This window comes from Silurus aristotelis (assembly GCF_946808225.1).
Source record: "Silurus aristotelis genome assembly, chromosome: 17".
NCBI lineage: Eukaryota > Metazoa > Chordata > Actinopteri > Siluriformes > Siluridae > Silurus > Silurus aristotelis.
In genome coordinates, this window is record NC_139590.1 from 1490437 (window position 1) to 1505999 (window position 15563).

At 42.0% G+C, this 15563-nt stretch overlaps 1 protein-coding gene across 4 annotated transcripts in view; it reads right to left on the bottom strand.

Moving 5' to 3' along the window:
• The window catches only part of mybpc2a (myosin binding protein Ca), a 38767-nt gene that overhangs the window by 17842 nt on the left and 5362 nt on the right, over positions 1–15563 (bottom strand). The window contains exons 2-6 of one of the 4 annotated variants that reach the window (XM_083566855.1): positions 9436–9468; positions 7506–7529; positions 5852–5866; positions 5149–5232; positions 4923–5071 (exon numbers count right to left, since the gene is read on the bottom strand). In XM_083566855.1, coding sequence (XP_083422981.1) covers positions 4923–5071; positions 5149–5232; positions 5852–5866; positions 7506–7529; positions 9436–9468 — 305 coding nt within the window. Of the gene's footprint in view, positions 1–4922; positions 5072–5148; positions 5233–5851; positions 5867–7505; positions 7533–9435; positions 9469–15563 lie in introns of all 4 variants that reach the window. The other 3 variants (XM_083566854.1, XM_083566856.1, XM_083566857.1) reach the window with 3 other exon arrangements.

A 15563-nucleotide genomic window follows, 5' to 3' on the forward strand; every position in this document is an offset into this window, starting at 1 on the left:
AATGCAAGAGCACATTGTGTAAATGTGCAAGTATTTGTGCGAAATCAAAAGCATATTGTGTGCAAATGCAAGAGATTTTGTGCGAATGCAAGAGCAAATTGTGCGAATGCGAGAGCATATTGTAGGAATGCGAGAGCAAATTGTGCCAATGCGAGAGCATATTGTGTGTGAATGCGAGAGCATATTGTGTGAATGCGAAAGCATATTGTGTGTGAATGCGAGAGCATATTGTGTGAATGCGAGAGCATGTTGTGCCAATGCGAGAGCATATTGTGTGTAAATGCGAGAGCATATTGTGCGAATGCGAGAGCATATTGTGTACGAATGCGAGAGCATGTTGTGCGAATGCGAAAGCATATTGTGTGCGAATGCGAAAGCATATTGTGCGAATGCGAGAGCATATTGTGTACGAATGCGAGAGCATATTGTGTGCGAATGCGAGAGCATATTGTGCGAATGCGAAAGCATATTGTGTGCGAATGCGAGAGCATATTGTGTGCAAATGCGAGAGCATATTGTGCGAATGCGAGAGCATATTGTGTACGAATGCGAGAGCATATTGTCTGCGAATGCGAGAGCATATTGTGTACGAATGCGAGAGCATATTGTGCGAATGCGAGAGCAAATTGTGCGAATGCGAGAGCATAATGTCTGCGAATGCGAGAGCATATTGTACGAATGCGAGAGCATATTGTACGAATGCGAGAGCATATTGTACGAATGCGAGAGCATATTGTGTGCGAATGCGAGAGCATATTGTGTGCGAATGCGAGAGCATATTGTGTGCGAATGCGAGAGCATATTGTCTGCGAATGCGAGAGCATATTGTGTACGAATGCGAGAGCATATTCTGCGAATGCGAGAGCAAATTGTGCGAATGCGAGAGCATAATGTCTGCGAATGCGAGAGCATATTGTACGAATGCGAGAGCATAATGTCTGCGAATGCGAGAGCATATTGTGCGAATGCGAGAGCATATTGTGCGAATGCGAGAGCATAATGTCTGCGAATGCGAGAGCATATTGTGCGAATGCGAGAGCAAATTGTACGAATGCGAGAGCATATTGTGTACGAATGCGAGAGCATATTGTACGAATGCGAGAGCATATTGTGTACGAATGCGAGAGCATATTGTGTACGAATGCGAGAGCAAATTGTCTGCGAATGCGAGAGCAAATTGTGCGAATGCGAGAGCATATTGTATACGAATGCGAGAGCATATTGTGTACGAATGCGAGAGCAAATTGTCTGCGAATGTGAGAGCATATTGTGCGAATGCGAGAGCATATTGTACGAATGCGAGAGCATAATGTCTGGGAATGCGAGAGCAAATTGTGCGAATGCGAGAGCATATTGTGCGAATGCGAGATCATATTGTGCGAATGCGAGAGCATATTGTGTACGAATGCGAGAGCATATTGTGTACGAATGCGAGAGCATATTGTGCGAATGCGAGAGCATATTGTACGAATGCAAGAGCATATTGTGTACGAATGCGAGAGCATATTGTACGAATGCGAGAGCATATTGTGTACGAATGCGAGAGCATATTGTACGAATGCGAGAGCATATTGTGCGAATGCGAGAGCATATTGTGTACGAATGCGAGAGCATATTGTGCGAATGCGAGAGCATATTGTGCGAATGCGAGATCATATTGTGCAAATGCGAGAGCATATTGTGCGAATGCGAGAGCATATTGTCTGCAAATGCGAGAGCATATTGTACGAATGCGAGAGCATATTGTCTGCAAATGCGAGAGCATATTGTGTACGAATGCGAGAGCATATTGTAAGAATGCGAGAGCATATTGTCTGCAAATGCAAGAGCATATTGTGTACGAATGCGAGAGCATATTGTGCGAATGCGAGAGCATATTGTACGAATGCGAGAGCAAATTGTGCGAATGCGAGAGCAAATTGTGCGAATGCGAGAGCAAATTGTGTACGAATGCGAGAGCATATTGTACGAATGCGAGAGCATATTGTGTACGAATGCGAGAGCATATTGTACGAATGCGAGAGCATATTGTGCGAATGCGAGAGCATATTGTGTACGAATGCGAGAGCATATTGTGCGAATGCGAGAGCAAATTGTGTACGAATGCGAGAGCATATTGTACGAATGCGAGAGCATATTGTGTACGAATGCGAGAGCATATTGTACGAATGCGAGAGCATATTGTGCGAATGCGAGAGCATATTGTGTACGAATGCGAGAGCATATTGTACGAATGCGAGAGCATATTGTGCGAATGCGAGATCATATTGTGCGAATGCGAGAGCATATTGTACGAATGCGAGAGCATATTGTCTGCAAATGCGAGAGCATATTGTGTACGAATGCGAGAGCATATTGTGCGAATGCGAGAGCATATTGTACGAATGCGAGAGCATATTGTACGAATGCGAGAGCAAATTGTGCGAATGTGAGAGCATATTGTATGAATGCGAGAGCAAATTGTGCGAATGCGAGAGCATATTGTGTACGAATGCGAGAGCATATTGTGCGAATGCGAGAGCAAATTGTGTACGAATGCGAGAGCATATTGTCTGCGAATGCGAGAGCATATTGTGTACGAATGCGAGAGCATATTGTGCGAATGCGAGAGCAAATTGTGCGAATGCGAGAGCATAATGTCTGCGAATGCGAGAGCATATTGTGCGAATACGAGAGCATAATGTCTGCGAATGCGAGAGCATATTGTGCGAATGCGAGAGCATATTGTGCGAATGCGAGAGCAAATTGTGCGACTGCGAGAGCATATTGTGAGAATGCGAGAGCATAATGTTTGCGAATGCGAGAGCATATTGTGCGAATGCGAGAGCAAATTGTACGAATGCGAGAGCATATTGTGTACGAATGCGAGAGCATATTGTACGAATGCGAGAGCATATTGTGTACGAATGCGAGAGCATATTGTGTACGAATGCGAGAGCAAATTGTCTGCGAATGCGAGAGCATATTGTGCGAATGCGAGAGCATATTGTGCGAATGCGAGAGCATATTGTACGAATGCGAGAGCATAATGTCTGCGAATGCGAGAGCATATTGTGCGAATGCGAGATCATATTGTGCGAATGCGAGAGCAAATTGTGTACGAATGCGAGAGCATATTGTGTACGAATGCGAGAGCATATTGTGCGAATGCGAGAGCATATTGTACGAATGCGAGAGCATATTGTGTACGAATGCGAGAGCATATTGTACGAATGCGAGAGCATATTGTGTACGAATGCGAGAGCATATTGTACGAATGCGAGAGCATATTGTGGGAATGCGAGAGCATATTGTGTTCGAATGCGAGAGCATATTGTGTACGAATGCGAGAGCATATTGTGCGAATGCGAGAGCATATGGTGCGAATGCGAGATCATATTGTGCAAATGCGAGAGCATATTGTACGAATGCGAGAGCATATTGTCTGCAAATGCGAGAGCATATTGTGTACGAATGCGAGAGCATATTGTACGAATGCGAGAGCATATTGTCTGCAAATGCGAGAGCATATTGTGTACGAATGCGAGAGCATATTGTGCGAATGCGAGAGCATATTGTACGAATGCGAGAGCAAATTGTGCGAATGCGAGAGCATATTGTGTACGAATGCGAGAGCAAATTGTGCGAATGCGAGAGCATATTGTGTACGAATGCGAGAGCATATTGTGCGAATGCGAGAGCAAATTGTGTACGAATGCGAGAGCATATTGTACGAATGCGAGAGCATATTGTGTACGAATGCGAGAGCATATTGTGTACGAATGCGAGAGCATATTGTGCGAATGCGAGAGCATATTGTGTACGAATGCGAGAGCATATTGTACGAATGCGAGAGCATATTGTGCGAATGCGAGATCATATTGTGCGAATGCGAGAGCATATTGTGCGAATGCGAGAGCATATTGTCTGCAAATGCGAGAGCATATTGTGTACGAATGCGAGAGCATATTGTGCGAATGCGAGAGCATATTGTACGAATGCGAGAGCAAATTGTGCGAATGCGAGAGCATATTGTGCGAATGCGAGAGCATAATGTCTGCGAATGCGAGAGCATATTGTCTGCAAAATGCGAGCGCATATTGTGTACGAATGCGAGAGCATATTGTGCGAATGCGAGACCAAATTGTGCGAATGCGAGAGCATATTGTGTACGAATGCGAGAGCATATTGTGCGAATGCGAGAGCATATTGTGTACTAATGCGAGAGCATATTGTGTACGAATGCGTTAGCATATTGTGCGAATGCGAGAGCATATTGTGTACGAATGCGAGAGCATATTGTGTGAATGCGAGAGCATATTGTATAGGAATGTGAGAGCAAATTGTGCGAATGCCAGAGCATATTGTGCGCGAATGCGAGAGCAAATTGTGCGCGAATGCGAGAGCATATTGTGCGCGAATGCGAGAGCATATAGTGCGCGAATGCGAGAGCATATTGTGCGAATGCGAGAGCATATTGTGTACGAATGCGAGAGCATATTGTGCGAATGCGAGAGCATATTGTGTACGAATGCGAGAGCATATTGTGTACGAATGCGAGAGCATATTGTGTACGAATGCGAGAGCATATTGTGCGAATGCGAGAGCATATTGTGTACGAATGCGAGAGCAAATTGTGCGAATGCGAGAGCAAATTGTGCGAATGCGAGAGCATATTGTGCGTATGCGAGAGCATAGTGTGTACGAATGCGAGAGCATATTGTGCGAATGCGAGAGCATATTGTGCGTATGCGAGAGCATAGTGTGTACGAATGCGAGAGCATATTGTGCGAATGCGAGAGCATATTGTGCGTATGCGAGAGCATAGTGTGTACGAATGCGAGAGCATATTGTGCGAATGCGAGAGCATATTGTGCGAATGCAAGAGCATATTGTGGGCTTTATGAGATCACAAAAGCCTCCAAAGATACAATCACACACACCTTGTTGTTCCTGTCATAGGTTTCTTTAAACTGCAGGTGTTTGCCCGCTTTGCTGCCCAGGTCCAACCACTTCCCTTTCAGCCACTTGAACACTGGCTTCCTTAGAAGTTTTGAGGAGTCCACCTTGGCCACAAACGTTATGTTTTTCCCTGCACCCGAAATCAAATAAAATCAGATGCCGTTCATCTCTCACTAAAACTCTTTTACGATGCCGATAAACACTGACCTTTGATTGCTGTGGCACTCTGGGGTCTCTCCACAATGAGGCCGGTGCTCTCCTTCATCTCTCGCTCCTCACCGGATGCGTGCTCTGAAGACGTAGGAGAAGTAAGTTATGTGTTAATGAAATCAGCCAATCGTGGCGCTTAAGATTTAAGCAGAATGTAGAATGTGATGTTTTTTTACGCATATAAAACGTGTGGAATAAAACATCAGGACGTGCTGATTTCTTGAAAACAATCTTCAGGATGGGAACGTCAGAGGTGGAACACGTAATAAAATATTCTACTCAAGTATAAGCACTGTTACTTTAAGGACATTTGACTGAAGTACAAGTAAAGATACAAGTCTAAAAATCTATCCAATAAAAGTAAAAAGTAGGTAATTTTAAGTTGTTGTTTTCCGTGTAATCCGTTACTTTCCACCTCTGGGGAACTGATGCTCCTTGCTGATAGTAATTACTTTCTTTTCTCCACACGCCACATTAAAATACAACATTCTTTATGAAAAAAGCAGCGTATTACGTAACAACGGCGGACAAATTGTGAAAGGATTTTAACAAATGGCCTTGTTTTCTTTCTCTGAAGGTTCTGCTGTAGGATGAGGAAGACACTCTGATTCTTTGCTCTAGAAAAATAATAATGAAAAGAAATATTTTGTCATGTATATGTCCTGGACAAATACATGCTCAAGCAATTTGGGTGTCTTACCATCCTCTGGCAACTCTGCACCAAGGAGAAAGAGATGGATAGATGGAGAGAAAGAAAAGGAAACAGACAGTGTGAGGAAAAGTTAGTTCTAGAATGATATATTATATGTACAAAGGTTTTTGGAGCTTTGACCTTAAACCCTATTGAACACCTTTGGAATGAATGTTTCACGCTGACTGCACCCCAGGCCTCTTCATCTTCTCACCTACATCAGTACCTGACTTTACTAACAGCCCTGTGGCTGAATGAATCTCCACCAAATCTCCACAAAGTCTGGTGTACATATGGTGGAACAGAGTGGAGGTCATTATAGGAGCAAATAGAGACCAAATGTCCTGGACTGTATGTCCTGGACAAACAAGTCCGATCCATCAAGATTTCATCTCACAATTTACAGAACTTAAAGGATCTCCTGCTAACATTTTGGGGCCACAACACAAGTAGGAAACAAGGAGGAACTACACAATATCAGGCAGAACATCCTGGCTGAGGCCTGTATCTTTACACTGAAGATAAATTCTCTTGACATTAAAAATGATATTTTGTCCTCTTCTCATTAACTTCTTCCAGTCATTTTTAGCCTTGATTATTAGATTTGTGGACATTTTGTGGTCACCTGGGGTTCGGTACAACTGGTGAGATGTGAACATTGTTTATGAGCTCCGGAACAGCCAAATCTCAAGTCTTTTGGAAATGTCTTGGAACTCTTTCAACCAACATATGGTGAGGTAAGGGCCCGGTCTGGAAGCCGTCTAGATGACATAAAAACATGTTTGGTTCCTTCATAGCTAGAATCCATATTTGATGCATGATTTCACACATTTTAGAGTGGCCTTTGATTGTGTCCCGCATCACGATCTGCCACACCTGTATGGATGATGTCAGCAAAGGAGAAGAGCTCACTAACACAGATTTCGACAGATTTGTGAACAATATTTAAGAGAAGTAGACCTTTTTTCTACATAGAAAAAGTCTTAGATCTTTGAGTTCAGCTCATGAAAAATGGGGCAAAAACAAAAGTGTTGCGTTTATAATTTTGTTCAGTGTGTATTCATGCACAGAAACCAGGTTTATATCACTGCTGCTTTTTTAATTTGTAAACATTTCCAGGCATTTTATTTGCACTGATGATGAACAGTGCAGTAATTTGAAACAACACTGAACAAAATGTTCTGGCAGAGAAACATGACCTGAGAATGCGTTCAGTCGTCCAATGCCAAAGCACTTCCACCATTTAACCCTGTGGAAGTGTGTGTAACAAACACACAGCCAAACCCATCATCATCATCAAGTACATCAACCAGTGTTTTGCTTAAAAATATTTCTAAATTATGTTATATAGCACATGCCAGTCTCCAATCCGATCAGTCAGAACCTCTGGAACAGATGTGAAGATCCATATCCAGAGTCAGTGACTGTCCCGAGTGCATGCCTACAGTGACACAGTGATGATTCACGCTCACGCTCGACTAAGATAACACTCGCAGTTTATCGCACGCTCATTCTCGTGAGCGGCCGGTCAGCAAACACACAGAATATGAGACACACACATACACCCACACACACCTACACACACACAGACACCTATACACACACACATAAACCTGAGGTAGAAACACCAAGTGAGCTGAGTGGATCGTTTCTATTTCCTTACCATCCCCCCATCCTTCATCCTTCTCTTCTGCATGAGAAGAAGCAACAAGCAGTAAGATAAAGTTATTATGCAGATGAGGAACAGTTACATTCATCAACACACACACACACACACACACACACACACACACACACACACACTCTTAAAATTCTCGTCAGGACCTTTTACTGTGCCTGAATCTAAACCCAAAGCCTCTTTGCTTGCATGTGAGAACCAAACAAATGTCTCAACTATCAGATATCAGGAGGTGGTAGCTCTGTAGTTAAGGCATTGGACTCGGAAGGTCACAAGTTCAAATCCCTGCACCAACAAGCTGCTGAGCAAAGCCCTTAAACCTGAACTGCTCAGTTATAAGTCGCTCTGGATAAGGGCATTTTCCAAATGCTGCGAATGTAAATATAAATATCATACATTTCTCTAACATAAAAAAGAGTGGAGGAGGAACTTTCTCACCAAATAATAAAACCCAACAAGCCTAAGGAACTTCTGCACCAATTCTACATGGCCACCATCGAATCCATACTGTGTTCATCTGCCACTCAAGTGAACTAGTTCTGAAGTCTTGGATTTGCTTGGTCTACAAAATGCATCAAAACCAACCTGCTTCCCTTCAGGAATTTTAAGGGTAATTTTTAAGGGTAACTGTAAGAGACCCCTCGCACCCCTATTTATGAGGTGGCATCAAAAAGTTTCAGGACTAATGGTTCTATCTGGTGCTATTCTGACCACGTGTGTTACCATGTCTTTCATTATGATTCCTTACGATTTCATTATGGACACCAAAACAGAACAAAGAGCAAATATGAAATTCTGTATGAAAATCTGCCACAAAGATGTTCGAATTGACGTACGTTTGACATACGGTGATGCTGCAATGAGTTTTGAGTGTTACGTGCGCTGCAAAAGGAAGAATATCGCTGGAAGAAGACAAGAGATCACGAAGACCTTCAACAAACTTAAACCTCGATAATGTCGAAAACCATTCAGCAACTTGTGCATGATGAGAGTCGGAGAACAATCCACATGATCTCGTTTCCGCACCCACCCTACTCTCCAGATGTGTCTCCTGCGCACTTCGCCCTCTTACTGAAGATAAAGATCTGGCTCAAAGTTCGCTGTTTTGACACCATTGCGGAGATCCAGCGTTAATCCCAGAAGTGCTTGACATGCTTTGAAAATAAGACTTCTAGGACACCGAAGTCCAGAAGTGGCAGGAACACAGGGAGTTCTGTATTGCTGTGCAAGGAGACTATTTTGAAGATAAAAGTGTGTAAACGGAGGTTTATATTAAAGTACTTTCTTGTAAACTGATCAAGTCTCAAACAAAAACATTTTGATACCACCTCATACAGTGTGTTCAAATGTTGTTCCCCTTAGAAACCCTTAACCCTCCAGGGGTGCAAGATCATGGCTGGCCCTCTGGTCTGTCCCTAGCTTCCTAACATTACTGAGATATGCAAAGAAAGAATTTCACTATGCTGTAAAGTAGATGTGACAAGTACAAAACACCTTGCTTTCTTTGATCCTAATATTCCTACCTTTGTGGGGACAGTTGGTCCTCAGTATGCTATAAAACACACACATTCTGACACACCATCCTATAACCCTCTTTAACGTTTATCAGAAGAATAAATCAGGACTAATATGATAATAATAATAATCACAGTCATTTAATCAGATAACAATTTGCAATAATGTGACAAACAACAACCTCCAAGCAGCATGGCAGAAGACGTTTCTTCTATATAAAAAAAATCAAAATAAATACATTTTTACACTAATTATGCACAGGGTTAGCATTCCAGATGAGTTAGTAAAAAAAATGTAAATAATAAGAAATCCAGGAAGTGGATTTTTGTCAAAACATTAGCGATATGTCTCTTGTTAGCATCGCAAGCCATTATACCAGTAGTAATGTCAGGAAACTCACCAGCAGGAGGAGCCGCTTCCTGTTTCTGTGGAGCTAAAAAAATTTTACATAATTAGCAAATGAACCAAGGAATTTTTTTTTTAAATGAAAATCGAATGCTTAAATAGACAGAAAGTTAGAAAGATCCATGCTAAATACACTGAACGCAAGAATATATGAAATAAATACAACGTTTTCGCAGAAATTTGGATCTGAATGAAAAAGATACAACACAGCGTATTTGAGGATAGGTTGTGTACAATAGAAATCAATTTGCGCAACATAACAATCAATGTTTAGAAAAAACCCAACAGAACATGCTGATGGAGATGACATTTTTTTAATGGGCGTGGCTTAATAGTATAATGAGCAAGCTGCATCGACAGCTCCCCCTCTGTCTGCGAAGCCATTAATGTAAATCAGCATGACAAGAATTAAATTTCAAGGGATTTAATGGTTATAGAGCTGCAGCTCAGTGGTTAAGGAATTGGATTTTGGATCTGAAGTTCAAATCCCAGAACCACTAAGGCCCTTAACCATCAACTGCTCAGTTGTAAGTTGCTCTGGCTAAGGGCATCTGCCAAATGCCATAAATGGGTAGACATGTTTGCCAGGTTAGCTTTTGCTAGCAAATTAAACTTTTGTTTTATTTCCTGGTTTAGGTTTAATTTGGCTTGGTAGGTTGTTTGCAGGTTCAAAACTCTTAGTTGGGAGTCGAAATCTATGTGGGTGGGATCAGAAACATCAGCCTTATGTTTAATCACTATAAATAAAGCCCACTTCAAAAGGGAAGAAATTGGTGACTGCAGATTGTAATGGTGTGAATTCTCAAAACAAGTAATTCACTGGATACATACAGGTTCAGATAAAAGCTCAAGGCATAAGAGGAACCAATGAGAGGGATCTCAGAACTCGGTCAGCTTTTCAGCTTCCATGGAGTTTTATTAGCATCAGCTCGTATCGTTACACCTCTGGAGCTGTGAAGTAATTTCTCTCACGTCTCAAAGATTTCCAAACCAGAAACAAATCTACCGTCCATAAGAGCTGCCAGGAGGCAGGACACGTGACTGGGCATAAGTTCCCCCCACGAGCTCGGGTTGCGAGACCCACCCTGAGGGTTCAGAAGACATTCTGATGGGTCAACACCTCTATTTTGGATCTAAGGTTTGTCTTTCATGGTGAGATTCTGATAACTGGTGTTGTGTTTGGTTCTCATTAGACTTTGGCATTGTTAGTCCACACGTAAAAGGATCTCATCTATGGAGCTTTTTGAGTCACAAGATCTCACCAAATAGGATCCAAACTGAACTAATCCACTTACAAGCAGGGCAAGAAAACAGTGAGACACAACACACATTGCAATTAATGAAGCAGGACAAATCTACAGAGCAGGAACCGTTGTAGGAACTCTTAAACTTTTAAAGCCAGATTTTTTACATAATTTAGATCCAGGAATAGTAGTAATGTAGTATAGCAGGCAATTGTGTAATCAAAAACCTTAATGTGTTCTTTGGTTCTTTGTTTTGTTTTTCTGTGTAGACCAGATCAGGAATCTTTAGGATGGAGTTTCCTATGCTGAACATTGCTAATAAAATGAATACAAACTTCGCAGATTTACTAGCTGACCCTTATAGCGTTCCACATATGGCAACTAGTGTCTCAATTTGTTGTTTTTAAACAATATGCTGTTGTCTGAGCCAATCATTTTTGTTTACATTCTGCTACTCCAGTGTGTTTTTATGTCACTTGGCAACCCTCCCTTTTGCACTTTTGCTCAATTTGCAGATCAAAATTTTTCATTTGTCCTTTTCCAACATGCAACATGTCCTCATTCAGTCCATGTTTTTTCCAGACAAATCGTGAGCATTTGTTTTCTGGTAATCATCTTAGCAACTGCGTATCCTTAATGAGTTCTTTGATTCTTTGGTTTGTGTCTTCAGAAGAACTTCCTTTATATAACACTACAACAGAGAGATTTTTTATTAACAATTCATAGACCAAATCAGGAAACTTTAGGGTGGAGCTTACGGTCCTGAACATTGCAAATTGTACAGTCAAGTCAAGTCAAGTCAAGTCAAGTTTATTTGTATGGCGCTTTTCACAACAGACATTGTCTCAAAGCAGCTTTACAGAAAACAACAGTGAAGGTGAATGGTGTGCGTTTGTCCCTGATGAGCAAGCCGTGGCGACAGTGGCAAGGAAAAACTCCCTTAGATGATATGAGGAAGAAACCTTGAGCCACAAACTTTACAGATTTATTAGCTGACCCTTATGGCATTCCATGCAAGCAAAAATGTCTCAGGACAGGTTTTTAAACCCAATGCTGTTGTCTGAGGCAATAATTCTGGTACTTCTTTGTGTTTTTGTCTTACTTAGCAACCCTCCCCAATGACAATTGAACGAAGGCGCCTCTTCATCTACATTCAACTTCATATAGAACTAAACAGGAAAAAGGTGAACGGAATCTGAAATCATGTGACACGGGTCACCAAGATCATTGAGTTGGGTTGAGGGTCTTGCTCAGGGGCCCAGGAGTAGCAGCTTTGTGTGGCAGGGATTTGGACTTAAAACGTTCATAAACAAAGTCCAATGCCTTAATCACTAAGATACCACCTCCAGATGAGCATTTGTGTTTTGAAAAATCTTAGCACCTCCATAGCCTGACTCTGAGTACCCTGAACTTTCCCTTCCCTTTAAATACATAATAAGCTCAGTCAGGAAAACAAAAAAAAACCAAAGCCCTGCTGACAAAATGACACAGGAGCGCAACAGCACCACCAAAAAGTCACTATTATAATTTTTTTTAATGGTGCGAAGAAGCAAGATAGAGAACTTGATCGCATTTCCATGGAGCCAATCAGAGACAGATGAGGTAGTCATGTGAGTACAAGGAGTGACACACCCCCTAGATCTGGGCTCCATTTCATAAACAAAATGGAAACAGGATTGAACATTTTCACATTTCACATGTTCGAGAAAACAGAGCATGAACCTGGTCAAACGTTACGGAGATTGGTGCAAGAACTATCACAACACTTCATCTGTGTCTTCATCTGTGGTTCCATCAATGAGTCCTTGGCGATTTAATGCCTCTCTCGTCCTTAATATTTTTCTTGTTAAACTATTAATAGAGATTAGAGATTGGGTTTTAATATCACATCTGATTCCCCACACCACAAGACCCCACTGATGTGTTGTGTTTATTCAGAGATTCCAGAGACTCCATTTCTCTGGAGTAATCCATGGGATTTACTGAGGCGGCCGATCGAGACGCGGAGTAAGAAGTCGTGTAAAAAAGAATTAAAGAGGCAGATCGTGAGGTGACGCTGATTCAGGAAGCGACTAGACTCAGATATTTTCGTATCACTTGAGAAAAGTGCAAATGTGCGATTAGGATCCGTCCAGTCCCTATAAATACTCTCGTCTATCTATCTATCCGTCGCTTTATCGCTCTAAGTTTCACTTTTTATAGGTCTGTTTCTCCAAGCAGGACCAAACATGGAGGTGTAAATCGGGGAGGCGATGCTCCCGCCGCCGTCACCTGTTCTCGCTGCTATTCTGAAGCTCCATAAAAATCAACCATAAACAGGTTTTCTTTTACGAACGAGGCTCAGGAGACGATATCACGAGCGCTTCAGGAGGAATTTATGTTCCAGCGTCATGTTATGCTGAGGCTTCTACCATCTCTAGGTTCAGTTTTTGCTGTCAAAGCTGTCTCCGTCTCTCTCTCCCTCTACCTCACTCAGTCTGTCTTTCTGTTTTTCTATCCGTCAAACCTCTCAGGAATGTCCATGTGCTGCGAATTTCTTGTCACACTTATTTTTCCGTCGCTCCCTCACTCTCCCCCACAGCTCTAAACTCCTTTAGCCAACACAGGCTGAAAGCAGGGATGAAAGAGAACATGGAGTCTTCCATGATTTGGTCGTTATATATTCAGCTTATCGTTTTTAACGTTTAACATGTTAATGTAAACAATTTTGAAGTCAAAAGGTTTGGAGACCCTCTCTGTTTAGTACTTTATTTATCTACGTCACCATTAAAATAGCCCCCTTGCACGGCAATATAGTGCTTCCAGTGTTCTTCTCGAATGTGTCCTGGAAGTCTCCTTGTCGAAGCGTGTTAGCACCTTCTGCGAATTTGTGCCGGGTCTCCGCAGCGGTGCTAAACCGGCGAGCCGGATCTTCGTCTTCGGGATGAGGGCGAAGTCTGCAGGAGATGAGTAGAAGTGCAGAAGTGAGATCATGTGGATTGTATTCCGACGATCATCATGCACGAGTTGCTGAACGGTTTCAACATTTTCGGGGGTTAAGCTTGTCGGAGGTCTTCCTGACCTCTTGTCGTCTTCCAGTGATGTTCTTCCGTTATTGAAGTGCACATGCCGCTCGAAACACCTCAAATGACTCAAATGTCCAACATACATCATGTCAAACGTCTCTGTGGCAGATTTGCCCAGTTTCACGCAGAATGCTTTGTTCTAAATCGCTGTCCGTCATGAATTCACAGACGTGGCAGCACCAGTCAGCAGAAACGTTTTGATACCACCTCCTAAAGTGCATTTACAGCATGTTTACAGCTCTTCTCACAAAACTCCAAAAAAAATGCTCACAGGGAGCAACAAAGAACAAAATGGTGAAATAGATCTTTATAGATCTTTTATAGTTCTGTGTAGGTAGTATACAGTTTTATGCAGGGGTTATGTACTCCTTACGTAGCCCTGTGTAGCCTCATGTGGTACTGTGTTAATTTAGTCATATATAGTCCAATATTCCTGTTTAGTTTTTTGTGTTTTTTCATGTAGACGTGTGTGGATCTGGTGTAGGTCTTGTTTAGGTTTAAGTAGTCCTCATATAGTCCTGTGCAGTCTCAAGTAATTCTGTGTAGTCTTAGAAGTTGCTGTGTAGGTCTTATGTAGTTCTGTATAGGTTTCATGTAACCTATGTTGGTTTGTGTAGTCTAGTGTAGGTCTTGTGTAAATCTGCGTAGTCTTGTGTGATCCTGGGTAAATCTAATGTAGTCCTGTGTTGTTTGTATAGTCCTGTGTCGGTCCTATGTAGCCCTGTGTAGTCTCATGTAATGCTTGGTAGGTCTCATGTAGTTCTGTGAGCTTAGGTCTTATGTAAACCTGCGTAGTCCTGTGTAATCCTGTGTACATCTTATGTAGCCCCATGTTGATTTGTGTAGTCCAGTGTAGGTCTAATGTAGTCCTGTGTTGTTTGTATAATCTAGTGTAGGTATTTTGTAGGTCTGTGTAGGTCTTTTGCAGTCCTGCATAATCTCATGTAGTCCTGTGTAGGTCCTATGTAATCTTATGTAGGTCTTATGTATACCTGTGTAGACTCATGTAATCCAGTTTAGGTTTTATGCAGTCTTGTGTAGTCTTATGGAATCCTGTACATGTCTGTATAAGAACTACACAACAGTAAAATACATCGAACCAAAATGAAGAACGGAAATTAAAACTAAACAAATCTCAGTTTTTCAAAATGAAAAGAAAAATTTATAGCGTGAGGTTAAAAAATTTAATCCAAAAGCTGAAGGTCACAATCACATTTCACCACCTGTGTGCAATTTATCACGGGAAGCTCACACGTCATCGGGATGGCGAAGTCGTGAGGTAATGCCATAAGACACGCTGTGTGTGTGTGTGTGTGTGTGTGTGTGTGTGTGTGTGTGTGTGTGTGTGTGTGTGTGTGTGTGTGTGTGTGTGTATGTGTGTGTGTGTGTGTGTGTGTGTGTGTGTGTAAAGTGAAAAAATAATTCATGCTAACAGGTCAATTTTGTGGCCCGTATGTTTTTTCCTGATTCGAAACAGTAGAATTTATATCCTGAAGCTAAACAAATAAAATTCAACACCCAAAACTTTCAACACCCCGACAACCCTAAACACCAATGTCTCTTACCAGCCTTGATACCCTCTCGACTCTCAACATCCTCACAAGCCTTACGATCTTCAACAAATTCACCACTTTCATGACCCTCAAGATCTTTAACACTCTCAATCCCCTCATGACCCCCAACACCCTCAAGACTCACAATCCTCGAAATCTTCAAAACCTTTAACACCCCCATGACCCTCAACAACCTCATAATCCTCAACAACCTCATCGCCTTCAACACCTTCAAGACTCACAATCCTCGCAACACTCAAA